This window comes from Tasmannia lanceolata, unplaced genomic scaffold (genome assembly GCF_043159265.1).
Source record: "Tasmannia lanceolata isolate RefF3 unplaced genomic scaffold, GAP_Taslan_0.1 ptg000008l, whole genome shotgun sequence".
In the NCBI taxonomy this organism is placed as follows: domain Eukaryota; kingdom Viridiplantae; phylum Streptophyta; class Magnoliopsida; order Canellales; family Winteraceae; genus Tasmannia; species Tasmannia lanceolata.
In genome coordinates, this window is record NW_027518685.1 from 28,663,624 (window position 1) to 28,691,450 (window position 27,827).

General features: G+C 38.8%; 1 protein-coding gene across 3 annotated transcripts; it reads left to right on the forward strand.

The window, feature by feature from the left end:
* Window positions 1-57: 57 nt before the first annotated feature.
* On the forward strand, window positions 58-27,713 carry LOC143885079 (uncharacterized). Of its 3 annotated transcripts, XM_077389049.1 has the most exons (10): window positions 58-240; window positions 5,130-5,303; window positions 10,114-10,275; window positions 10,390-10,516; window positions 11,005-11,279; window positions 11,514-11,582; window positions 11,698-11,754; window positions 25,098-25,150; window positions 25,288-25,363; window positions 26,455-27,713. In XM_077389049.1, the coding sequence occupies exons 1-10, from the start codon at window positions 197-199 to the stop codon at window positions 27,473-27,475; spliced, it is 2,058 nt and encodes a 685-aa protein (XP_077245164.1). In that variant the 5' UTR covers window positions 58-196; the 3' UTR covers window positions 27,476-27,713. The 3 variants fall into 3 exon arrangements, with proteins under 3 accessions (XP_077245164.1, XP_077245162.1, XP_077245163.1); XM_077389047.1 differs by having other exon boundaries at window positions 59-240; window positions 10,114-10,516; XM_077389048.1 differs by having other exon boundaries at window positions 61-240; window positions 10,114-10,516; window positions 26,458-27,713.
* The last annotated feature ends 114 nt before the right edge of the window (window positions 27,714-27,827 follow it).

A 27,827-nucleotide genomic window follows, 5' to 3' on the forward strand; every position in this document is an offset into this window, starting at 1 on the left:
ACTTCTGGGGAAACGAATATCAACCACTAACGGCATTATTCGTGAGCCAGAAAAGAAAGCCTTGACCCTTTACGTGGCAAACACGCAAAAGGCCTCTCTTTTATCTTTTCCCCCCCTCAATCAACCCTTGTGTCTCCTTTGCCCTGTTCCGCTTTTTATTCCCTTCCCTCACTTTCTTTTAATTTCCCATGAGCCTATGATGCAGAGATTCGTTGATAATATTCTCGCCATCACCAAAGAGTATGTCAGATTTTCTTCTTAAGTTATTAACCAAGCTTCTCTTTTGTTTCTGCTTTTTTAGTTAGTTTTTTTTTTTTTTTTGAATGGTTTTTTTAGTTTGTTCTTCAAGATTAGAATTCTTGTACATCAATCATCTGGGTTGGATGAAATACATTCTATTTCGTGAATAAGAAAGGCGTTTTTCGATTTTTCTGAAATGGGATTGTTGGGTTGGCTTGAATTATTATTATTATTAGTATTATGATAATTGATAGGGTTTGGAATTCAGTCTAGCATTTGATTGATTGTATTCCATGCTTCAATCTTTGACTAGAAGTTTGAATTGTTATGTAACAGCCCAATCTGTAATTATCTAAGGTTATTATGGATTGTCTTGAACCTTGTTTGAGTTGCTATTTATGGAGCGATTAGTCGCATAAGGTAGCTTTTGTAAGTCTCGTTTTACTTCCAATGTATGTTTAATAGTTGACTTACTTTTATTGGGTGCTCTTTGAGCGTCCCAATTTAGTTATCAGATGATCCCCTGTACATTCTCTTGGTATTCCAACATTGGGTTATCTGTGATTTTCCATATTTTCTTCTTCCTATGTCTTCACCATCATACATAGTCTTGGCTTTATTCTTTCTCCAAGAAGGCATCGATTGGATCTTGTGTCTCCTTTATTAACTAAATAGGGCAAGAAACTTCATCATGCCGTCGTCCTATCTTGGGCATTTATCTCTTTCATGTATTCTTTAAAAAATTGGCTCATTTTCTGATTGATGTTATATGGAGCCAAGACATCGGGAAATTAAGGAGAAAGTAGACGTCTGTCTTCAATCAAATGTGTTGTGGCATAGGAGAAATGGTTTTGCTATTCTTGAACCATGAAGTTGGGTCGTCACTACCATTATGATAGAATATTTGTTGAAAACCGAGATATTTCTAATCTTTCAAAATCAACTACAAGATGAGAGTAATACTGTTTCGATTAGGGTTACACTTTCAAAAGCAATAAAATACAAGATTTATGTAGTTCGAGAGTGTGCCCGCGTCCCACGTCCTCAGGAGAAGCGAATAATACTATTTCGATTAGGGTTACACATTCTCTTTTATTCGTATCATCTCAACCAATAAATGCCCAATAAACTCACCCATAGCTCTAATATGTGGCTTATATATTGATGCCACTACATCAAGAATTACCAAATACCCTTATAATGCAAACCGAATAGTTAAATTTTCCTTTCGAGGCGCTGCCCTCCTGTATCCAACGAGTTGACAGTGCAACTCGACCTGCATATGCGTCACACACATTAGTCTGCCAGAGTAATGAATCATTGTCAGAATACAAGACATCTGGATAACAATTCTAGTGAGGAAGATGGAATGCCTAGACTAACAATGGAGAATTACCATTTCAACTATTCTAAACACACTTAACTGATCCTTACCAATTTCCATGGCCACACCCTACAAAATTCTTTATAATCTACCATTATTGAGCAAGAATATTACTGCATTATTTTCTATTCCTTTTCTTCCACAGGGGGTTCTAGAATATAGGAAGGGATAAGTGTGAAAACGAAGGGTGATGAATGCCGGTTCAATATTCTTTTTAACTTTTCACATTTTCCATGCCAATGTCAGGAAGGTGATACACTGCTCGTTAGGGGAGTCCCTTTACAAATTTCAGCTCAAAACTTATTGGAGATATTCATTTTATTCTCAAGAAAGAAGAGTGGAAGCTCTGTCGATTTGATGCTATGTTGCAGGGCACAAGAACAATTTAAGGCAAGTGAGCAGCAATTGATGGTATGGGACCTTATTTTCAATATCAGCTCCTAATTAAGTGGACTATTGTCAAAGAAATGCCATCGACAATTCCAAAATATGAGCAAATTCCCATGTCCCAAATGCAATGAGCAAATTCCCATGTCCCAAATGCACTTGGATTTGCGAGTTTTCGTCGAATCAGATATAAACTGTCATGTACCTAAATGCCAAATGGAATGAAGTTCAAAGTAGCTTTTTAGTAGATCGTTACTACGAACTTTTGACATTTCTGTAATCTGCAATTTGGAGGTGTTTAATAAGTTGATTTAGAAAAGAAACTAGATGGTGCCGGTAGACGGGATAAAAAAGGTGTTGTACAAGATCATTCCCTTCAATCAGTCTGCTATCATTCAAGGTCTGCAAGTCATGAATGGAGCTTTGATAGCTAATGAGGTGGTGGAATATTACTCAAAAATTTGCGTAAGAACATTGTGTGTAAAGTGGAAATGGAAATGGCATATGATAGAGTAGACTTGAATTGCTTAGACTTACCGAATGGGACAGATGGGATTCAAATCTATATGGCGATCATGGATAAATAGATGTGTATCATGAGCTTGGTTTTCCATCCTAGTCAATGGTTCTCCAAATGAATTGTTCAAACCCTCTAGGGATATGCGACAGAGCGATCCATTTTCTCATTTCTATTTACTATAATGGCTGAAACCCTATGTAAAATTCTTGATAAGGGAAGGAGTTACTTTCTAATTGAAGGATTTAAAGCGGGATCCCTGGTGTGGAAATCATTCACCTTCAGTATGCTATGTTGGTGACACGTTGATTTTTAGTGAGGCATAGGAGAGTTTTGAAATTGAAAGTCATCCTTCGATGCTATGAGGTTGCATCTGGGAAAATAACCAATTTTGGAAAATTAAAGTTAGAGGACATTCACCTCTTTGATGAAGAGACAGATGCAGAATTACCTGGGCGTTTCGTGGACCACTTTCCTTCCAAATATTTAGGCCTCCCTCTATGAGAGGGTGGACCAAAAAGTGTTTTTTTTTTGGGTGAAATGGACTAATGCTTATTAGCATGGAAACGAAATCTCATCTCTCTTGGGGGCAGGATTACTCTCATCTCTCTTTGGATTTGATTATCGAAAAAACTGGACAAATTCTTATTGGTGTGGAACTGAAATCTTATCTCTCTTTGGGGTAGGATTACTCTCATTAAGGCAGTTTTTGCCACCCTCCCTATTTTCTATTTCTCATTGTTCAGGTGCCCGATTGGAGTTATAAAGCGCATTGAAAAGCTTTAGAGAAACTTTCTTTAGGGTGACACAATTGTGAAGAAAGAGGTTTCATTTGGTTAAGTGGGACGATGTGTGTAAACCCAAGTCAGTATAATGGATTAGGTTTTTGCAATCTCGAAGTTATGAATAAATATTTGCTTGGAAAGTGGCTTACGAGATTTTGGGAGGAGAGAAACCACATGTGTTTGTTGATGATGAGCAAAAGTATGGGGCCAACCATGGTAGATGGATGCCAGATGATAAGTATAGAAACAACAGTGTGACGGTGTGGAGAGATATACTAAAATAGAAGATTAAGTTCGTGGAAGGAATTAGATACAGAGCATACAAGGGAGACAGAATTAAGTTCTGGAAAGATAGATGATGCTGGGAGATATCTCTTATGTAAATCTTTTATTTTCCTGTCCAAATCAAACTATGTTTCATTTCCTCTCAAGCACCATGATTCACCTTCTCTGGAGTTGAGTGTTTGGAGCTACTAAGTCTGTCATATTTGATAGAAGTAGAGAGTTGGGCTAGTTATGTATTTCTCCTTCTCTTTCTCCTACTATATTTCTTTCTTTTTTCCCTCTGAACCAGCGCCTCCATTGGTGCACCCTCAGTTTTCCAGGTAGACAAATGCTCTGTAACCTCCCTTTCCATGCCTTCAAATGAAAGCCCTAAGAATTGGCACGCGTGCAGCACAATGTCCCCCACCCACTGAGATATTATTGATACTCTCTGTATGTAGCAATCTAACTCACTGATGTGACCTCTTTCATCATTGTTTCTGATCACAGAGATCAACTTTATTTGGGGCGGACCTTCTCCTTTGTTCTTTGCAACAATCTAATCTCCCACTTAGGCACTTACTGGCACTAGCCACCCCTCTACTTCTTTTATTTTCATTTCTTTAAGATGGCTCTCACCGAGGTCTCAACTCACTTCGCCTCGTCTTCATACCTATGCTTTTACTGGTTACCACATACATCTTACGTATCATTGGGCGCTAAGGAAAACCTTATCTGGCTGGTTTGGGAGTATCACCCATTCGTTCAAGTCCCTTTTTAATCATTGCCTACACCTGTTCAGCTTGGACACCACATCCTTCATCTTTGCATTTCTTCTGGATTTGCACCTGTGAGTTTTTGCTTTGATATTTCCACCCACTGCTTCTAATTATCTTTCTCTCCCTCTGGTGCAAACTGTTTAGTCCTTTTGGTTCTTGATCCATTAATCAGTTATGCACTCCAGTCCCTATTCAGTTACAAGCCTTAGCTCATGCATTGGCATGCTCCCACTTCGAAATTTTATGCTTTCTCTTCTTGGTACAATGTCCAACCTTATCTGATTCGAAGGCTTTTTCTCCCCTTAAAACTGTTCTGCAAGGGATTTTGAAGACCTGTCTCATGTAGGTATGAAAGTGTCACAGCTCTTTCCCAAAATATGAACACTTTTACCATTCCATTTAAATTCTTTTTATGGTCGTACCATGCCCAGCCCAGCTTTTCTTCCCCCCTGACCACTTGTGTCGCCTAGTTTGTGCCTTTGTGGTCTTCAACTGCATGAACTTTTATTGTCGTGTCCTACTCTGTGTAGAAGAATGTTCCGAATTTATGCATCTTTATTATGATTTTTTTTGTACTTGAGAGTATGGGAATCATCAGCCATCAATTTTTTTAAATTTTCATATTGTATTCTTTCATAAATTTTATTTTGTGACCCTAGCAATATATACCTTGGATGCATACAATTGTTTCTCACTTTTGATTTCTTCTAGATATTGTTTGAATAATTAGTGCATATCCAATGACACCAAGTGGACCATATTGTTATGTGCAGGTCCGTTAAGACAGTCACTTATGAGTCATTGAACAACATTACGAGGGTCATAAATGGCTTGTCAGCACTTGTTTTGGCTGTATTGCCAGGAAAGACCACCATTCTTGAGGGCATTCATGGCTGGGAGCTCAGACCCACATTCCGTGGACCTCGCCTTCCTCGTTGGATGGAGAAGTAAGTTTGATGACTGATATTTTATTTTTATTAAAATATTTTATATTCAACATTTATCTATGTTATTATTTTTCATGTAAAATGACTTTTCAGATGATAGGTATGGCATTTACATGCCCTCCACTGAGTAATGAAATGAGCTGGATATAATATATGCGTGCAAACAAAAAGATTTAAGCCCTAACAAGCAAAATACTACCTAATGAATTCCTAGTTGACCGTTCGTAAGAACCGTTCTAAAGATAGGCTGACCTTATTGGGAAATATATTTTCTCTTTTCATGTTTGATCCTATATGTAAATTGGTTATATAGTGTAAAAATTAAAATCTTTCCTCTGTATAAATTGACCTCATGGGTTCTACCCAAGTAGACCACTAATCTTATTGGGATGTGCACTTTCATTGGGAACATTTGGAAGGAAAAAAGTCAAGAGGGAAATCCAAGCCAATAGGTGTGTTAAAAAGTATATTTTTTAGCTTCATCATACAAACTCTTCTCGGGCACTTCTCGACTGGATTTCCACCCCCTTGCGATTATAATCGCCTTAGTGTGGCTGATCTCAATTATCCTTCCCCTTGTTGCCGCCCTCATCAAGAAGGCAAGGTTTTAAATATGGGTTTCTAAGTCGCTACGGAAACAAGAACTTTGCAGATTCAGTTGGAACCCTCATCAAGAAGGCAAGGTTTTAAATATGGGTTTCTGAGTCGCCGCGGAAACAAGAACTTTGCAGATTCAGTTGGAAATTTTGGTGGAAATCTTATAAAATCACGGGAACATATGCAAATGATAGAATTTAAAATGCACACAGGAAGGTCAACAGGATATGTGTCGCAATGATTAATAGATTGATATGTTATCGGAGGGATTAAGAATAAACCCTCTGTCCGTGGATTGAAATATTTGATCTAGCTTCGTTAAACTTTATGGGGTGTGACGAAGGTGGGGTGGGAGAGCCCTATATTAGTAAAGGACCTTGGTTTCTCAGTGTCATTCATTGGCCTCTCGGATATCTACGTGGGTGGGGCTCCAAAGGTGTTAAAATCATTTAAACACTCTTATAAGATTTCACTTAACCATTGTATACAACACAAATTTCGAATTGTCCAGCTAGTTAAGGCTGGTGATTACCTATTGAGCTTTCTGGATCACTTAGCATTTACCTTGTTTTGAAGTCATGAGGTTTAGTTTTGAAGCCCCCCAACTTATTTCCCCTCTCTTCTTGTTCTCTATTTGCCCTCTCTTCTTGTTCTCTTCCCCTTCTCTCCTTTCTATACATTTTGGTTTGGTACTTCATTGTAGTTTGTTTTTCTTTTATATTAACATGAGTGTTATGTGGTGGGTCCTTGAAAGGAAAAAAAGTGCATACTAAATATGTTGACGTGATTAAGCATTTGTACGATGGAACAATAACTAGTGTCAGAACCATGGATGGCACGTCTAGTGAGTTTCCAGTTACAATAGGACTGCACCAAGGATCAGCTCTACGCCCTTATCTTTTTACCCTAGTTATGGATGAGCTTATGGAGGGTATCCAGGATGAGGTGTTGTGGTGTATGTTATTTGCAGATGACATAGTATTAATCGACGAAACCAAAGCAAGAGTAAATGCTAAGTTAGAGTTATGGAGAACTACTTTGGATTCCAAAGGTTTTAGACCGAGTAGGACTAAGACAGAATATATGGAATGCAAGTTTAGTAATGTAAAGGAGGCGGGACGAGGATGTAGTAAATCTGACTGGACAGGAGGTGGCGAAGAGAGATATCTTTCGCTATCTTGGTTCAATTCTACATAAGGAAGGAGGGATTAAAGAGGGTGTTAACTATAGAATAAGAGCAGGTTGGTTGAAGTGGAAGCTTGCCTCAGGAGTTCTGTGTGACCGTAAAATCCCTACCAAGTTGAAGGGAAAGTTTTATAAGACAGCTGTGAGGCCAGCCATGTTGTACGGCTCAGAATGTTGGGCCACCAAGAAGCAGCATGTGCATAAGATAGTGTAGCGGAGATGCGAATGCTTAGATGGATGTGCGGCCACACAAGGTTAGATAGAATTACAAATGAAGACATTCGTAAAAAGGTGGGGGTGGCACCAATTGAGGAGAAGATGTGAGAGCACCACTTAAGATGGTTTGGACATATCCAACGTAGGCCTTTGGATGCTCTGGTGAAAAGAGGATACTCGTGCCAAATTGATGGAGTAAAAAGAGGTAGGGGCAGACCGAAAACAACTTGGGTAGAAACAGTGAGGAAAGACTTGATAGCTAGGAACATAACAGAGAACATGACCTTGGATATGATAGAATGGAAGAAAATGATCCACGTAGAAGAACCCAACTAGAGCCAGGATTAGAGCTAAATGAAATTTTTCTAAAGGATTCATTTAGTCGTTCCCAACTAGTTTGGGACAAAGGCTTTGTTGAGTTGAGTTGAGTAACAGTAGATAAACTCCTCCAAAATTTTAAAGCTTAACTTTGACAGGTCCAGCCTTGGAATTGGAAATCCGGGTCAAAAAATTGGAGGTGTCCTAAAGGACGAGACGGGGTTAGTGAAATGGGCTTTCTCGGGTCCCGTAGGGGTTACATACTCCAGTGAGGCGGAGGTACACGCAGTCCACCAGAGCATCAAACTAATGGAGAGGGACAAAATGGATAAAGTGGTGGTGGAGGGTGACTCATTAATTGTCATCCGCTGGCTAAGGGGCTCTCATGCTTACCCATGAAGATTTGCCCCGTACTTTGATGAGACACAAGATCGAGTGGGAGGTTCCATTGTCTCTTTCCAGCATGTTAGAAGGTTCGCCAATGGGGAGGCTGATAGGCTAGTTAGAGCCGAGGTTTCTAAGGAGGGATTAGAGTTGTTTGATATCCTCCCGCCTTGACTTGCTATTCTTCCTTTGGGAGGATGGCTCCACTTCTCTGTTTTTTCTTTTTTATTTTTTTCTTCATTTGCCGTATTGACCATCTCTATCTTCTTTTCTTCCTTTTCTTTCTAATAAAGCTTGCTGCCATTCAAAAAAAATCTCCAAAATTTTTCATATTAAATTTGACGAATGTTGTTTAAGAAATTTGTGGCGACGAGGGCAGGAGGGAAGGGTGGGGGTGGAAGCTTTTAGGAATGATAAAGGGGAAGTCGTGAAGCTCAATTCCATGACAATTGGGAAAAAAATCTGGAGGGGCCGGTGTGGAAGGGTGGGGGGTGTAAGCTCTTAGGAATGACAAGGGGGAAGTCATGAAGGTCGAGTCCATGACAATTGGCGAAAAAAAGGAAGGAGTTACAACTTATCTTTGAGATTTTTTGTGTTGGTCATGCCATTTTAACACCCCTATTTTCTATCTTATTTGGAACCAAATTTCAAATCGACTTACCCTCAGGAAATCCGCAAATTAGAGTTCGAGTTTCAAGTCATTAAGCCTTACTATATTGAAAAACTATTTCATATAACAGATGCACCCAGTGCATTAAAGCTGGAAATTGTCCTACCATTAAGTCCTTGAGCTCCATTGGGAACTAATAGTAATTCCTCTTATAATTGACTTGATGATAACACCATTTTTCTCTCTTAATTATTGTTTTTTTTAATAGGTAAGCTGGGGTTCGGCGGGGACCCCTACTGGTTTATTAGAATAAGATTCTCAAAGACGATACACTCAGCGCACAAACACTAACCCTATCACAAGAATAGGGATACATACCAAGAGAACAACGACAAGACCTATCCTTAGAAGCAGTATCTAAGGAAAAGAGGAAACACAAAGAATCTCGAGAACCCTAATAACCAAGGGCCTCTATCATCCTCGTACTCAACTTCCTAGCTCTCTGTCTCTTCCGCAAATTCTGGCAGTTCTTTTTACTTGCCTCCTGCCTCTCTTCATTTTCATGGGGTTTTTGTGCTGGAGTTATACTCGGGGAGATGGATGGTGCCTTCTTTTGCAGTGAGGCTCCACTTCTGATTGAGGGTCTTCTTCCTTTTCTTCATTTTCATTAGGAGAAGTGTTTTCTTCTTCTTGAAAATTTGCTGGGATCACATTGTTCTGATCGAGTTGGAAAGTATATGTGATGGGTCTGACTTCTTCTTGATCAACATAATCTAGAATGCTGAAAGGATTGTTTGTGAGGACTTCAAGAGTGTCTTCTTTCTGTTTCTGATTGATTTCTCTTTGTCTTTCATCAACCTTTAGTTCATTCCCGAGGTCCTCCTCGTCCAGAAAACCATTCGGCTTTTTTCTAACTTGAACCCATTCTTGTCTAGTAAACTTGTGACCAGCTCTCACTTGATTTTTGTTTGTGACCGGGCATCTTTCACTGGTGTGGCTGAAATCTTTTCAGATTCTTAATTATTGTTATTCGTTCATTATAACTTTAATTTTAGTCTTCTTTAGTATGCAAACAAATGACTGATATTTTCATCTTTTCATCTTGTATGTCTCTGGTTTTCCATTTCCAGCATAGTAATATTTGATTTTAGTGCTCATTATGTTTGGAAAGCTAAATGATATTTTAATCTTTCACAAATCTCTATTTCTGTCTCTCACCATAATAATATCTGAAACACGTTGTACCTGATATTTTAATCTTTCATCAATCTCTATTCCCATGTCACACCAATACACCATAACAATGTCTAAAACACGATATACATGTATTCTTATGATAGGAGCATCAAGTTGCATCATTAATTCTCAGTTTTATAGTTCGATTGTATGAAATCCATGTCTATTTCAATTCGTAACATCATCTTTTCGTTAAGTATATGTTTCTTAGTACATATGCCAGTTTTTTTCTCTAACATTTCCACCTTGTTTTGGTGATGATAGTGGTGTTTCTTCTTTCAACCAATTCATTCATGAATTTTCTGTGGACTCTGGTACTTCCTCGAGTGAAGATTATTTATCCGGAGAAGAAGATAATGATGAAAAATTACCTTCAACTCCATCATCTCAAGCTTCACGCTTCTCGCGGACAATCAGCTTTAGCAAGTATGACAAACATCAGAGGGACTGGATCAATTGTTTGTTTACATGGATTTTGTTGCCTGTGACATTTCTTTTGGGAATACCATTTCGTATTTATAGTTCATCTGGGTTTTCAAGGTCAGCAACAACCCTTGGTAGTTCGGAGAACCTCCAATCTTCAAATTTACATCCTACCAAGAAATCAACCATCATGAAGGACCACGTTGTTCACTGCACCACTGACAGGAGGCGTGGGGTAGTCGAGGTTGTGACAAGGACTTATCTTTGGAAACTCTATGCATATAGTGATATTACTCATTTAGGGCACATTTGGCTACCATGAATTTGTTTTCATGATAAATTGGTTTCTCCAAGTGGAGATGAGGTGCAAAAAATCAGGAAACCAAATCCAGGAAACTAGTGTCTCTGGCAATTAGATGTGGCTAAAAATTGGGAAAAGGTCAATCCGATTTTGAGTAATTTTGAGTATGAGTTTTTTGTTTCCTGATTTTTAGCCACATCTAATCGCCGGAGACACTAGTTTCCTGGATTTGGTTTCGTGATTTTTAGCGACTTCATCCTCATCTCTAAAAACCGATCTATCATGAAAACAAATTCATGGTAACCAAACATGCCCTTATTGTCTACCCATGTAATATCATGTTTTTTTTTTCTTGTTTCCTTATCTGTCTTGCTAATGTTTCTTCAAAAGAAAAATCTTATCGTCCCATACATGAATGCCATGTTAACCAGGACCTCCAGCTAGCAATTGAGATATTCATAGAAGCCGCTTTTGACATTGTTCACAAGGGAGCACATTATCTTCTTTCCCCATTAGAAGTTGGCAGAATATTGTTTAGATGGTTTTCCGCTCATGAAAGTGGTGACAAAGACATCTCTTCCAATGTATCTGTTCCCACAGCTGCGCTTGGAGATACAGATCCTACTCCAAGAGAAAGGCACTCCAATTTCCATCAGTCCTTGAACACAGACGCTCGGACATGCCGGGATGTAATAACAGAGCTTGGGTAATGTCAAACTACTTGTTCGTCGTCAGTGGATAATTCTAGTTATCTATCTAGCTTTTGTTGGCATCCTCTTGTCATGAATTAGATTGCTAGTTCAGTATTCATGGAAAGCCAATTATATTTCTTCTGCTCCAGTTGTCCCTTTAATAGATTTATTTATTGAGTTCCATTTATTATAATATTCAATTTATCTGTGAAACTCTGATTGAGAGCATTAACTTTCCCCTATTTCAGGTATCCATATGAAGCTATTCATGTGGTTACTTCTGATGGATATGTTCTTCTTCTTGAAAGGATCCCAAGGTATAAATTGAAGTTCTTTAATTCTCTCATGTTAAACCTTTAAAATCGTGACAACAAAATCACTCAATACATATAGGCATGATACATGTAGCAGCGTGTTCTTGGTGTTTTGCAGGCATGATGCGCAGAAGGTCGTCTATCTACAACATGGAATATTGGATTCATCCATGGGGTGAGTTTCCTTGTCATTTCAAGTTTTCTAAATGCACCGTGGTTTTAAATGGTGCTAGTTTTTTGATATTTTACCTTTAGATTTGCAAAACTAATGTTGATGCAGTATGTCCATTTTAAACTGATGCATATCTAACATTCCATTCTCTCTGGCCTGTCCTCTTTACTACTGGCATTTTGGATACATCTGCGAATCTCTTTAAAGTGACAAAAAGCTATTAGAATTTCCTTATTCTTCTAAAGAAGTTTTGCTGCATGATCTTAAGTTGCACTTTTTTACTGTCAAGGGCTGCGAATTTCTTATATTATTTTCTAATGTTTGAATTAATTTTATTAAAATAAAAGAAACAAAAAATACCATGGAGAAGATACTGGTACCAAGAACTGGATTTGACGTCTGCAATAAGATGAACCATTTTGGCAGGCCTCTGGGCTCTGTTACCTTTTTGTGATATAAGGTTGAATTGGTGCTTGGTTGACCTACCTGTCTCTCTTACAACATTATTTGTGGGGTCACTATTATGAATTAGTTCATCGAGGTATGAAATCCCATACTTAGAACCCTGTGGTGAGGATTTGGGGGTTGCATTGGTTATTCACAATGAAGTCCTAATCAAAGCTGCATAGTAGAGACACCAATTGGATCCCAAACACAGTGATTGATTGGGTGGAAATGATTTGGAATATTGCACAATGAGTTCGTACAGCGCAGAAAAACCAAAGGATTATCTTGTGTTGTGTGTGAGAAATGAGTTGCTGTTAGTTAAGCATAGATTGCTTTGAACCAATACGAATACACTATAATGCAAGTCCATCTTTTCGCTATCTTGAAACTCCACATGCCAAGACCTATGAAGCACAGAATTTACAAGACAATGTATAGCCAAGACTGCCAACTGCTGTAAAAATTTTACCAGAAGCTATGGGTTTTATACATGTAGTGATGACTTATCTTTCACAATTTGCTTCTAGAGAATTAGACCTAGAATAGTCTAATGTGATTAGGCAAACCACCATAGCTTCTGCAGAAATTGTGGATTTTACACATGGGGCGATGACTTATCTCTTGCAACCTTTCTATAGTGGATTAAAAACCTAGAATATTCTGTCTCAAAACACAAAACCTATCATGTTGTTCTCTTCGTCCTGAAATTTGCAGGGATGATAATTTCTCTATTCATTTGATTTGATGTCTGCATTAAGGCTTGACTGACAATAATTGAATTAAGTATGAAAAAACATGGGAACGGAAGTATTCCATCTTCAGTTCGCAAATGACACCCTTGTTTTTAGCGAGGTAACTTCTAAGAAAGTGTTGAATTTGAAAGCTGTTTTGCTGTGGTATGAAGTGGTGACTGGGCAGAGATCCAACTTTCACAAGTCTAGACTGTTGTGCATCCGTACTTCTGACATTGAGACAAAGATCTTAGTAGGTATCCTTGGGTGCCTGACTGATCAATTTCTGATTACATATCTTGGGCTTCCGCTCAGAGAAGGAAGGCCTAAGCGAGTGATACAGGACAATACCTAATTTAGGAAAAATATACTCCTAGTGGGATTAAGACTTTAGGACAATTTAGGGCTTTCGCGGAAAACTAAAAGAACACTTAACAACTTACTTAGGGCCTAATTAACGCCTAATTAATCTATGGGCAGCAGCAATAATGAGACTTAAATAGCATAAATAATTGTAAAGATTGTAACTAAGCATGAACTAAACCTTATACAAATCAATCAAATCGATAAGGATTTGTTAGATTAATTGATAATAGAAAGATTAGTCCGAAAATAGGCCTACGCATGCAAGCAATTAAAAGAACTAAAAGCTAATGCAAGTACCAATGAAATAGATGTCACACAAGCATGAAAATAATAATATCCAATGAAGAAAAACAAAAAAATGTCCAGCAGCAGTAAAAGGCTCAAAACAGTTCAGTTTTGAGTTGTAGAAGTATTTTGGTAATTTGGCTGATCTGGGATTTCGGCTTAATATTGTTATCCAAATCTTAGGTTAAGATTTAGAGGGTAAAAGAAAAGTTAATCTATGGTTTAGGCTTTGATTTGGTGGTAGGTTTAGGCCAGGGTTTACTAAAACTAATTTTAGGGCTTGAAAATGGGTGAAAATTGCACTGAGGTTAAAACGGGGTTTAAAGTTAGGGTTCTTAGGTATTTAGGCTGAGGTTTAATCATTAAAACAATCCCTCAAAATCTCGTGACAAGATCTTGGAGAACAAGGGAGATCTATAGATTTTGGATTTTCTAGTTTTAGGGTTCAAGAACAAAGAAAATAGAAAATCTGATTTACTAGCCTTGTTTGTGTTGATTTGTTTAAAGAAATAGAAGATAATTGATGAGAGGAGATGAGAGAAGAATGGCTCCAAGCCACCAAGAGGAGAAGAGAAGAAGAAGTCCAAGCCACAATAGTCTCACAAAAATTCTCAATTCTATTCAATATTCCAAAGTCCCTTACATTGCTTTCATAAGATGTATTTATAAGAAAAAAAATCCTAGAAGATAACCTAAAGTTAAAAACTAATCTCAACCATTCATCTAACCTAAAGCAAAGCTAAATAAAAATAAAAACTTACCTAAAATTGTAATCCCGTAATAGACTTATACCACTTTATAAAAGCACTCATAACTTGCTCTAAACACATCCAAATCATGTGATCTTGGGCCTGTTAGATAAGTAATTGAAAAATCTTTCTAATAGTACAAAAAACACGCCAAACGGATGAGATTTGATGCCTAAAAAGTAGGCTACAATAAAATGACGACAATAGAAAGTAAATAATAAAAAAAGACGTCGATGGTTGTGACCCATGCTAGAGTCCCCGCTATCAGTCTCGTCCGCGTCTACGCTCTTAAACCTTGAATCCATGCCCATTGTTGATGTCCCCGTCATTTCTCCCCGGCTTGGAAATATTCACCTCCGGTGAATTAAACTGCTCGTACTGCTCTAACAAATCTGGATCAAGCTCCTGAAGCTCATCAACTGTAATCCAGGAATCGTCGCTATCTGGTTGTCCTTGCCATCTAACTAAGAACTTCCTAATTCATCCAGTGTGATTGGAGACAATCTTCTCATCTAAGATGTCTTCTACTACTTTTCTTTTCTCAAATCTGGGTATTGGTGGGGTAGAAGGTAGTACTGGAATGGGTGGAGATTGGGCATATTTGGGGTTATCAAATGCATAAAAAGGTTCATGATATGGTGAAGGGTCTTCAACATTGAAAGTGTTACTAATTCCCATGTCAGGTGGTAAATCTAAAACATAGGCATTAGCACTAATCTTTTTAATTATTTTAAATGCTCCTGCGCCACGAGCATGTAGTTTGCTAACTACACGTTTACCATAACGTTCAGGCCTAATTCTTACCATTACCATGTCACCTTCTTTGAATTCTTGAAACCTTCGATGTACATCTACATAAGATTTATATGATTCATTGCTAATTATTATCTTTCTTCTTATTTCTGCATGTAAGTCTAGAATATGCTGCGCAAAAGACTCTGCAGACTCGGAAACTCTAGAACTGGCACTAGCTACAGCAGGAATAAGGTCGACTGGTTTCCTAGGGGAATAGCCTGTGATAATCTGAAAAGGGGAAAGACCTGTACTACGGTTCACAGAACTATTATAGGCAAACTCAACTTGGGGTAGAACTCTATCCCAACTAGAAAGGTTGTCACCAACAAGATACCTAAGGAGATTCCCTAGACTCCTATTATTGACCTCTGTCTGACAATCTGTTTGTGGGTGGTACGCACTAGAAAATTTCAACTCGGTTCCCAATATTTTCTGAGTTAAGATATCTGAGAGCTTGATGGTATGAGTATAACACAAACTCTTGTGGTAGCAGATAGTGTCTCCAATGGCGTAATGCTTGGACTACTGCATAAAATTCCTTTTTGTAAGTGATATACTTTTGCCTAGCCTCATTAAATTTCTTGTTAAAATAGGCAACTAGGTGTCCTTCCTTACTTAGAACACCACCAATTCCGACACTTGAGGCATCACATGCAACCTCAAATACCTTAGAAAAGTCTGCATGCTCTGGCAGTGTCTCATTAGTCACTAAACTCTCTGGCTTTACATCGTCCACATCGTCCATCTCTGATTCTGCCATCATGGACTCCGTATCTGACATAAGCTCGGGCTTAACGTCGATAACGGTCTCATCAACATTAGCATCTGGCTCCTCAATAGTGTTAGCAACTTCCTTGTCCCCTTCTTAAGAGATAATATCATCAACAAGTGGTACGGTTTGAATCTTGTTACTAACGGCTTGTAACTGTCGATTGTGGGCTTCACGATCCATTCTGCTAAGTCGTATCTCTTCGCGGAGAAGATTCAGATCCGCCCTACTGTCTCTAATGAATTGAGCTAACTCATCATTAGATACTGGATTGCTAGAAGTCATCGTGTGGTAATCTTTACCACTTCTTGTGGGCATGCAAAGGGAAACTAAACACAAATTTGGACTCTTTTTTTTTTTTTACTCTACACCCTAAAAGGTTTCCTAAAAAAAATAACTCTGTGCTCTGATACCAAGTTGATGCAGGACAATACCTAATTTAGGGAAAATCCTACACTCCTAATGGGATTAAGACTTTAGGACAATTTAGGGCTTATGCGGAAAACTAAAAGAACACTTAACAACTTACCTAGGGCCGAATTAACGCCTAATAAAACATGGTAGCAGCAATAATGAGACTTAAATCGTATAAATAATTTTATAGATTGTAATTAAGCATGAACTAAACCTTATACAAATCAATCAAAGCGATAAGGATTTGTTAGATTAATTGATAATAGAAAGATTAGTCTGAAACTAGGCCTACGCATGCATCCAATTAAAAGAACTAAAAGCTAATGCAAGTACCAATGAAATATATGTCTCACAAGCATGAAAATAGTAATATCCAATGAAGAAAAACAAAAAAAATGTCCAGCAGCAGTAAAAGGCTCAAACGGTTCAATTTTGGGTTGTAGGGGTATTTTGGTAATTTGGCAGATCTGGGATTTTGGCTTAAGACTGCTGTCCAAATCTTAGGTTAAGGTTTAAAAGGTAAAAGAAAAGTTAATTTATGGTTTAGACTCTGATTTGCTTGTAGGTTTCGGCTAGGGTTCACTAAAACTAATTTTAGGGCTTGAAAAGGGGTGGAAATTGCAGAGGTTAAAACGTGATTTAAAGTTAGGGTTATTGGGTGTTTAGGCTGAGGTTTAATCATAAAAATAATCTCTCAAAATCTCATGACAAGATCTTGGAGAACAAGGGAGATCTATGTATTTTGGGTTTTCTAGTTTTAGGGTTCAAGAACAAAGAAAATAGAAAATCTGATTTACTAACCTTATTTGTGTTGATTTGATTGAAGAAATAGAAGAAACCCTAGAAGATAACCTAAAGTTAAAAACTAGAAGATAGCTCTCACAAAAATTCTCAATTCTATTCAATATTCCAAAGTCCCTTAGATTGCTTTTATAAGATGTATTCATAAGCAATGTAAGGGACTTTGGAATATTGAATAGAATTGAGAATTTTTGTGAGAGCTATTTTCTAGTTTTTAAGATGTATTCATAAGATATTGTTCCAGGTGGACCAGAAAATGCTAGAAAGACTTGTCCCTCATTTGAAATACCCCACCCATCTTGACAGGGCCAAAAGTCCATTAAGCATTGGGTAGGCTTACAACCATCGCCTTATTAAAAAAAAGAAGATGTATTCATAAGAAAAGAAACCCTAGAAGATAACCTAAAGTTAAAAATTAATCTCAACCATTCATCTAACCTAAAACAAAGCTAAATAAAGATAAAAATTTACCTAAAATAGTAATCCTGTAATAGACATATACTACTTCCTAAAAACACTCATAACTTGCTCAAAGCACATCCAAATCATGTGATCTTTGGCCTGTTAGATAGGTAATTGAAAAACGTTTCTAATAGTACCAAAAACATGCCAAACAGATGAGATTCGATGCCGAAAAAGTAGGCTACAAATAAATGACGAAAATAAAAAGTAAATAATAAAAAAAAAGTCGCCAATGTCTGTGACCCATGCTAGAGTCCCCGCCATCAGTCTCGTCCACGTCTACGCTTGTAAACCTTGAATCGCCCATTGTTGATGTCCCCATCAACGAGGTTTGGTATCTTTGGGAGGAAGAATCACTCAGGTTAAGGTGGTTCTTTCTAATATATCCCTATTTATTTTCTGTCGGTCTTGAGATGCCCTATTAGTTGGATTAACTGGATTGAACAGATTCAGAGGAACTTCCTATGGGGCGGAAACGATGTAATAAAGATCCATTTTGTTAACTGGGGAGATATGTGCAAACCGATCAAGGATGGAGGTTTGAGTATTCAAGTATGAACAATTCTCTTTTGGGAAATGGATTTGGAGATTTGGGGAGGAAAGCAATCATCTGTGGGCCAGGATTATCGAGAGCAAATATGGTGTCCTCCCTGGCAACTGGATATGAGACGATCGCTTCAAATATCGTGGTTTGATGGCTTGGAGTGATATATTGAAGATAAAACACAAATTTGAAGAGGGGATTGGATTCAGAGTTTACTCAAGGGATCGAATCAAGCTCTGGCACGATAAATTGTGTGAAGAAGGGATAGTTCTGTCGGTATTATTTCCTAATCTTTATGCGATGGCCTCAGATAAGAACGCTTTTGTCATGGGATGTTTCTAGTGGGAGTACGACATGCTATCTTGGACAAAAAGTTTAGAAGCAATTTCATTGACTGGGAGATTGATGGCATGGCTTGGTTTTTTAACCTTTTGGGATCTCTCTATATCAAAAGGTCAGGAAAAAACAAGAGGGTTTTGGATCTGGAGTTCGCTTGTGGCTTTCTTATTAAATCCTTTTTCCAAAATCTTGTCCATAATATCTCTACTTCTCAATTGGCCAGAGTATGGAGCATTCTAGCTCCTCCTAGAGTCTGTTTGTTTGGTTGGACAGCTCTCCAAAACAAGATTCTGACAGTGGATTTCCTTCGGAATCGATAGATGTTAATCATTGATCATTGCCCATGCGTTAGGTAGATGAGTCAGTTGACCATTTTTTTATCCATGGTAGGGTGGCCTGTGAGATCTGGTGTCGTATTCTTGCGAGATTAGGCATTCGGGTCTTTTCAGCTCGCTTGATCGACCTCCTTGATTGTTGGTCCTTCAATCCGTGAAGGATCAGTGAGATAATTTTGTGGTAAGTAGTCGTGGTGGCATCGTGCACCGAGCCTTGACGCAACGGTAAGGTTGCTCCATTGTGACCTAGTGGTCACAGGTTCGAGTCACGGAAACAGCCTCTCTGCAAAGCAGGGGTCAGCTACGTACGTCTAGCCCTTCCCAAAAGTCCGCATTATTTGTTTATGAAAGTCATCTCCCTCTCCATAGCCTCAGTCAAAATTCTTCCTCGTTTCAGATTTATTTCTAAGATTGACTCATAGAGGTGCTACTTGAGATTTGTACTAGCGGCGTCAAGAAGGAGCTTGCCTGCCCCCTATGGACTCCTTATCAAGGCCTGTTAAAATTCAATTTTGATGGTTTCTAGTTTGGGTAATCTAGGGTCAATCAGGGTTGGAGGAGTCGGATTGGGAGATGACTAGGTGAGCTTATTCTAGGTAGATTGGGATTGCATATTTTAATGAAGTAGAATTAAGAGCGGTCTTAGAATGTATCAAAATCTCAGAGGTGAGTGTCCTAAGAAGCTTGATCGTCGAGGGAAACTTGCTTAATGTGATTTCGTGGATGGATGGTAGCCATCCCCATCTTTGGAGATTCGACGATTTGAGCAAGGAGATTTAGGAGAGAATGAATCGAGGGCTTCCATGTTAAGTGTCACCATGTGAAAAGATCATCAATTGGTGATCCGGATAGCCTTTCCAAGCAGGTGTAGGAAAGGCTGCTTTGTAGATCTTTGATTTCTTGCCTCCCTGTTAGCCAATGCTCTTTTCTTTTACTGTATCTGTTTTTCATGTAGCTTTCACCATCTCGGTCGTGAGCCTTTACTATTTTCTCTAATAAAACTTCTATTCTCCATTCAAAAAAAAAAAAATGAAAAAACATAGTAATATATTAGAATCACTGTTTATACCAAGGTTGCCAAGGCGGGAATCGAAAGCGGGATTCGATTCGGGATTCGAAAGCGGGAATCGAAGGCTCCTGGGATGGTTGGAAGCGAGAATCGTGGGTTTGCCAGAGAGTCGATGGAGATTCGTCGGGGATTCGCCGAGGAATCGCTGAGAGTCGCTGGGGAGTTGGGATTCGCTAGAGATTCGCAGGAAATCGCCTGGGAATCAGGGTTCCTATAAAGTGGGAATCGGGGTTTTCATAAATTGGGAATCGGGGTTCCCCAGAATCGGGGATTCGAATCGAATCACGGTTCGGATTCGCAAATCCCCAACTCCAGGTACGAACCCTGCTTCTCTGGTTTATACGTCAAATCTTTTTATGTTGGCTTGGAGCAAGCACAGAGGCAAATTCTCAGAAGGCATGAAGAAAGAGGGCATGAAAATGAAGACGGTTAGAAATTACTACTTTTGATGTACTTTACTTTTGAAAGATTTATATGAAGATAGTTAAAAATTACTATTTTTTATGTACTTGAATTTTGAAAGACATATGATGAAAATATTATATCAACGCTCCCACGGCGCTCCCAACCTTAGACTAGACCCCCATGCTTCCCCGCCCCCGCCCCCGCACCCGCTTCATGCTTCTATGGTTAGGGCTGAAAAGAATGTTAGGGTTAGGGTTGAAGGAATGGGAATGGGGACGGTGTTTTGTTAGAAATGGAAGAGTTGGTTAGGGTTTGGGATTTGGGAATGGAGAATGGAGAATGAGATTTGGGGATGGATTTTTGTTAGAAATGGAGGAGTGAGTTAGGGTTTGGGATTTGGGGATGGAGAATGGGATTTGGGGATGGATTTTTGTTAGGTGAGAAACTAGAGTGGAGGAAAAATAGGTGGGGTGGGTTTTGCACAAGATGGGTTATGGCAAGGAGGTTGCGCAATAGGTGGGGTGGGTTTTGGAGATTGCGCAAGGTGGAGAGATGGGTTGTTGTGTTACGGATTGGTGGGTGGCGGGAGTGGTAATGTTCTCCAAGGTTGGTCCCTAAGGCATCGGAAACCCTAGGGCTCTGATACCATGTTGCGTGGAAGATCGGAGAAGAGAATAGAGAAAATGACAGTGAAAGCCATCTCCCCCTCACTAATATATATATATATATATATATGAGGAAAATGATTGTGAGCTTGAAGCTCATATTGCTTATATGAGCTTGAGGGCCCAAACACATGTGGGCACACATTGTTAGGATGATCTAAAGCATTCATTTGAAAGGCCCTTACATAGATAGCATGTGTACAAAAAATCAGCTCCATAGGATCATCCTAACCCATCCAAAAGTGGAGGGCAAAATGGACAGACAATGTTTGCCACAAATCTGCCCATTTTTGCCCTCTGCTTTTGGACGGGTTAGGATGATCCAATGGAGCTGATTTTTGGTACACACCCTATCTATGATGGGGCCTTGCAAATGGATGGTTTGGATCACCACAAAAAACGTGGGACCCATGTGTTTTGGCCCTCAAGCTCATATAAGCTATATGAGCTTCAAGCTCACAATCATTTTCCTCTCTCTCTCTCTCTCTCTCTCTCTCTTTCTATATATATATATATATATATATATATATATATATATATATATATATATATATATATATATATATATATATAGAAAGAGAGAGAGAGAGAGAGAGAGAGAGAGAGGAAACTGTTGGTGCGCTTAAGCTCACCAAGCTTATGGTGCGCTTAAGCGCCCAATCACATGGGGGCCCACTTTGTTAGGATGATCCAAAGCATTCATTTGAAAGGCCCTTACATAGATGGGGGGTGTACCAAAAATCAGCTCCATAGAATCATCCTAACCCATCCATTTGTGGATGTCAAAATGGACAGACCTTGTTTGTCCACAAATGGAGGGTTAGGATGATCCTATGGAGCTGATTTTTGGTACACCCCCTATCTACGATACGGCCTTGCAAATGAATGGTTTGGATCACCACAGAAAATGTGGGACCCATGTGATTGGGCGCTTAAGCGCACCATAAGGTTGGTGAGCTTAAGCGCACCAATAGTTTCCTCACATATATATATATATATATATATATATATAGAGAGAGAGAGAGAGAGAGAGAGAGAAAACGGTTTCTACACACATGTGTAGATAAGTTATCTACACACTAGCTTAAAATATAGTGGAGGGCATATTGTTTGGGTAATCCAAACCATTCATTTGATTGGCCCTCACATAGATAGGGTGTCCATAAAAAATCAGCTCCATTGGATCATCCCAACCCTACGATTTGTGGAGGTAAAATGGACGTGTATAAACCTTCACAAATTTGTCCATTTTTTACCTCCACAAATCATAGGGTTGGGATGATCCTATGGAGCTGATTTTTTGTAGACACCCTATCTATGTGAGGGCCAATCAAATGAATGGTTTGGATCACCCAAACAATGTGGGCCTCCACTGTATTTTAAGCTAGTGTGTAGATAACTTATCTACACATGTGTGTAGAAACCATTTTCTCATATATATATATATATATATATATATATATGAGGAAAGTGAAGCTACAACGCCGGCTTAAAATACAATGGGCCCACATTGTTTTGGTGATCCAAAACATTCATTTGATAAGCCCTCACATTGATAGGGTGTGCCCCAAAAATCAGCTAGGTAGGATCATCCCAACCCTACGATTTGTGGAGGCAAAAATGACCATTCTATTTTAAGCCGGTGGTGTAGCTTCACTTTCCTCTATATATATATATATATATATATATATATATAGAGAGAGAGAGCTCCCTGCGCTTTAGTGGCTTATAAAGCCTCCCATTCATCCTTTTTGTGGACCCGCAAAGGTGGACCCACTATACGAACCAATGTGAGGCTTTATAAGCCACTAAAGCGCAGGGAAGCTCCCTGCGCTGCAGCGCAGGAACGCTTTTCTCTCTCTCACACACACACACGTGCGTGCGTGTGAATACAATGACTAAAATACCCTTTAGTACATACACTGTATCTAACAAACATGACAGTCATAGCCCTCTGTAAATGTGGCTGTGTTTGGTGAAGGAGTGTGTTGATTTGATGTGCTGCTACCATGTAGCATAATGGTTTTACGTCCATGCCGAACGCTGATCCTGTCCAGAAGATCAAGGCATGCAAATAATCAATATTAAATTTCTACATAGGACATCATTACCATTGGCCTCGATCAAGGGGCTAGGGTCATTTGATCACTGTGGAACAAGTGGCAACGGGTCGGACTTATGATGGCCCGCAAGATGAGCAAATCTGATCAGCGTACACTTGCCATTGGGCTGTACCCATACACTGCGTGCCTAAATTAATTATGATGGCACTGCTTTCATCTTAAATCTTTCCAAGAGGAAAAAATGGATTTTGGATATATCACAAGTAATTTATGTTTCGAGTCCTTTCCAATGGACATCAAAAGAATGTACATGCGACTGGATTTAAAGCCCGTTACAATCCCTGTAAATTCAGTTTTCCGTTGTAAACTGTTCCAAAAGCGCTTAATTTTTAAGGGGAAGGGCCGTAAACTAAATTCGGCGTTTTCGATGGCAATTCATTTCCAAAAAGTATCACGATTAGGTCTTGCAAGCATTCCCTCATCCCCATCTATTTCTCTTGTCCTTTCCATCTCACCCTTTTCTCCTCTCTCCCTCGTCCGTTGGCTACACGACGTTGCAGTAGAAGAGGGAAACCTCATCTCTTATGCCCCCGCCGCTCTTTCCACATCGTCTCTCTCTGTGTGGGAATCTTCTGTCTTCTTCAGTCGATATCTAGGGTTTCTCCTTCTGTCTGAGCTTTTGCTACTGGTGCTGCCATGGGGAAAGGCGGTCGGCAGTGAGATCGTTGCTGCTGTTGAGAGAGAGGGAGAGAAAAAATCCATGGATGCATACAAGATGTTGCGGCACCCGCAATGGAGCCCAAAGAATTTGTCATCAGCTGTTCCTGTCCTCGATGTGGATGGGCTTGTTCTGCTCTTAAAGATGTTGTAATACTGGCCTTCAGAATGGATCTCTACAAAGAAATCCATGGAGCACCCGTACATTGATGAACAAGATTCTCTCTGAAAAATGACATCCCTTGATGATACCTTAGTGGTCTCGTTCTCGTTTTCTTCTCCGCGAAAGTGCTTCCCTCAAGAAATTTGGGTCTCTTTGGATGCTGTATAACATTTTGTGATCGAGGATGTTTACTTAACAAGATTTTCGATTCAAGCAAACAGGACTTAAAAGTTTCTGATCTTCAAATTGCTCCTTCCTCAAATGCACGCAAATGTCATGTTCACTAACATTTGATTTGAGTGGATAAGTTTTGGAGGTAGTGGATAGGAAGATTGGAGGGGGATTTAGTGGTTGAGGAGGTGGAGATGTTGTTGGGGTTGTTGATGAAAGATGTGCAATATCTGGATGGAAACGTGATAGTGCAGAGTTGATGGGAATTTTTAATTTTTAATTTTCTCTTTTGGAACTTGCATTTATGGTGGATATGATGTGGGGTGTAGCATCTTGTTTGTTTGTCTTTACAAACCGTTCTGGACTCAAAATCTGATTTTCAAAATCCAAAACAAGCAGGGTCTTATAAGTTCCTGTCTATTTAGATGTGCTTCGTCTATACAGTGTTTTGGCTAGTCATCCATCTCCAAATCTCTATAACTCTCTTTCAAGCAAAGAGTATTCATTAATTTCAGATTCTTGGTTGAACCCAATCCCCTACTTATCTTTATAATTGCTCTATAGAGGCTATACTTCAGTGATTTCATGTTCTTCCATTGATGTCATTCTCATCATTGGAGGAGATAAGCCTTGTCAATACAGCGCATAATATGTATGCATAATCTACACCATTCATTAAGTTGTCCCCAACATGGATACACCATGACCCGATAATCTTTTAGAAAAGATGATCCTAGCCCACTGATTTAATGGCCTTAAAAATTGATGGCTCAGGGAAGTTTGAGTTTCAAGCCGTTAAATATGGGTCATTGGATCAACTGAAAAGAAAAACTTTACATTAGAAAAGTTTACACTGTAATAGTTTTACTTGGAAAGTTTTACGGCTGTTTACTGCGATTGGAACGGACCCGTCAGAAATCAATATATGCCTTGAAATTTTGATTTAGTGGATATCTTCATCTTACTCATTTAATGCTTGACTTGTGGCTCTAATGTCATGGGTGTTTGGTATTGTTGCCTACATTTGGTATTCTGATATATTGATTTCCTAACCAGTTGGGTGTCCAATGGAGTTGTTGGTTCACCAGCATTTGCTGCCTTCGATCAAGGTATGTGTTGCTTTTCTTGCAATTGGTTTTCTCTTCAAATTAATTGTGAATGCGGAAATCATGTACAATTAATTTCTGGTACACGCCCAATGTTACATGGTAATTGATCTACTGAAGTCTTACATCTTATTTTGCAGGTTATGATGTTTTCCTTGGGAACTTACGTGGACTTATTTCTAGGGAGCATGTTGACAAGAATATCTCCTCACGGAAGTAAGTACCTATTTTATGACTTATCCGTATATTTGTGCTAACTGAAATAAATTCTGGGGTTGGGCCTGTAGCTCAATGGTTGATGCTTTGTTTCTCAACCTTAAGGTCTCAGGTTTGATCCCAGCTTACCTACCCAAAAAAAAGTTTCATAATATGATGACATCATATTGTGTTAAATCTAATGAGCAATGTTTTAGAACCATACCGAACTGGCCTGTCCAACCCAGTTCGACAAAAATCACGCACTTTTTCTGCTCGGTTTAATCAAACCAGCATAATTTTAAAAAAAGGAATGAACCACACAGTATTTTAGTTAGACCACTCGAACCATTTCAACCGGTCGGTACGGAGCTAACCCTGCGGTTCATTTATATGCTAAATTTAGCCTCTTAATTACTAAATAAGCATTAAATCTAAAAGAAGTAAAAATTAGTACTTACCATTTAGCAAGTTACCGTATTAATTAATAGAAAATCTAAATTAAGGCTTTTGATTTCATGATTTTCTTCTAACTTTATAAGTTTGAATTTAATTAGGATTTCAAATTTTAGGCTATTGTGTAGTTGTATTATCAATATAATGACTAAGTTAACTCCCCTTAGTTATCTAAGTTAGAAGTTTATTAATAAAAAATAATTAATCAACTTTTTTAGGGAAAATTATTAATTGAAAAGTTAATGTCATTCAACACATTCCTCACGTCCAACTTTCCTCGATAAAAATAAACATGGAAATTTCCATTCTTCTAACTTTAAAATTAATAGAAAATTTATGTCCAAGTTAATTATGAAGGGACAAAAAGTTTTTTCTGCTTAACCAAATTAATTAATTAACTTTGAACTTAAATTACCAAGTCACCTACCTACTTAACATATCATTCCCTTTTTTTTTTTCTTTAAATCATTTTTTTTAATTTTAAAATTCAATTGTTAATAGCATCACAGTTTAACCCAGGTTAAACCGTGGTCAGACTTGTTTGGACCAAACCGAGACTTTTTCTGGTTCGATAATCATTCCAGTTTTAACAGCATTGCTTAGGTGTAATAAGTTTGTCGCTGTTGAATTGATTTGCTTAAGATGCTCATACAAAGCAGGTATTGGAAATACTCAATCAATGAACACGGAACCCAGGATATACCTGCTATGATTGACAAGATTCATCAGCTCAAAATGTCTGAACTAAAGAGCAGCCAACCCGATTCTGATGATGAAACCAATGATCAGCCTTATAAGCTTTGCGCAATTAGCCATAGTCTAGGTGGAGCGGTAATGCTTATGTACATAATAACTCAGCAGATAGAAGAGAAGCCCCATAGACTCTCAAGGTTAATCCTATTATCACCTGCTGGCTTCCACGAAGATTCCAATATAGCCTTTTCATTAGTACAACACCTAGTTCTTGTGCTGGCTCCTATCCTGGCTCCCTTTGTGCCAGCTCTGTATATACCGACAAGGTTCTTTCGAATGCTGCTAAACAAATTGGCAAGGGACTTTCAAAACTACCCTGCTTTGGGAGGATTGGTTCAGACCCTCATGAGTTATGTTGTTGGTGGTGACAGCTCAAACTGGGTTGGGGTGATTGGGATGTCTCACTATAACATGAATGACATGCCGGGAGTATCATTATATGTTGTTCATCACTTGGCACAGATGAAGCGTGCGAGGAAATTTATAATGTATGACTTTGGGAACAAGGCAGCCAACATAGCAGCATATGGGTCGGCCTCGCCCTTGGATTTGGCAGAGTATTATGGACTTATTAATGTGCCTGTTGATTTGGTCGGCGGGCGCAAGGATAAAGTGATCCCTCCATCAATGGTTAGAAAGCATTATAAGTTGATGAAAAATGAGGGTGTGGAGGTTTCCTATAACGAGTTTGAATACGCCCACTTGGATTTCACGTTCTCGCACAGGGAAGAACTATTGGCCTATGTCATGTTGCGCTTATTGCTTGTTGCACCGGCGGTGAAGAAGAAAACAGATACTTCTCAGAAAGTTGAGTCAAACAGCAGAAGGTTAACCAAACCCAGCAGAAATTCGTCATCCCTGGCATCAGAAGAGGAGAAATCAAATACAGGAACCAGTGAGATTGAGTCTTTGGGGCATGAATAGCAGAAGAGTAGTATTTGGTGCTCTCCTACAAGCTTTTTTTTTTTGTAAGTATGTTGTACACTTGTTCTGTATATGAATTTAGATTTGTTGTATCTTTTTTATCCCATTGTAATTTTGATTTGGGTTTTCTACATCCCTACTGAGAAGATGCCCATTTCTCAGGCTTTTATATACTTTGTAAGCCAAAATAGTAAACCTTGAGGGGCTGAGTCTATATTAAAATGCTTGGGTCTTCTCCTGTGGCTTCTAAACTGTAACTAAATTTGCACCTAAAATGTGACTGGGAATTTAGGATGCACTATTGCACTTCCAAACAGACCATAACTCAAGGGGGAAGCTGATATTCCTGCTC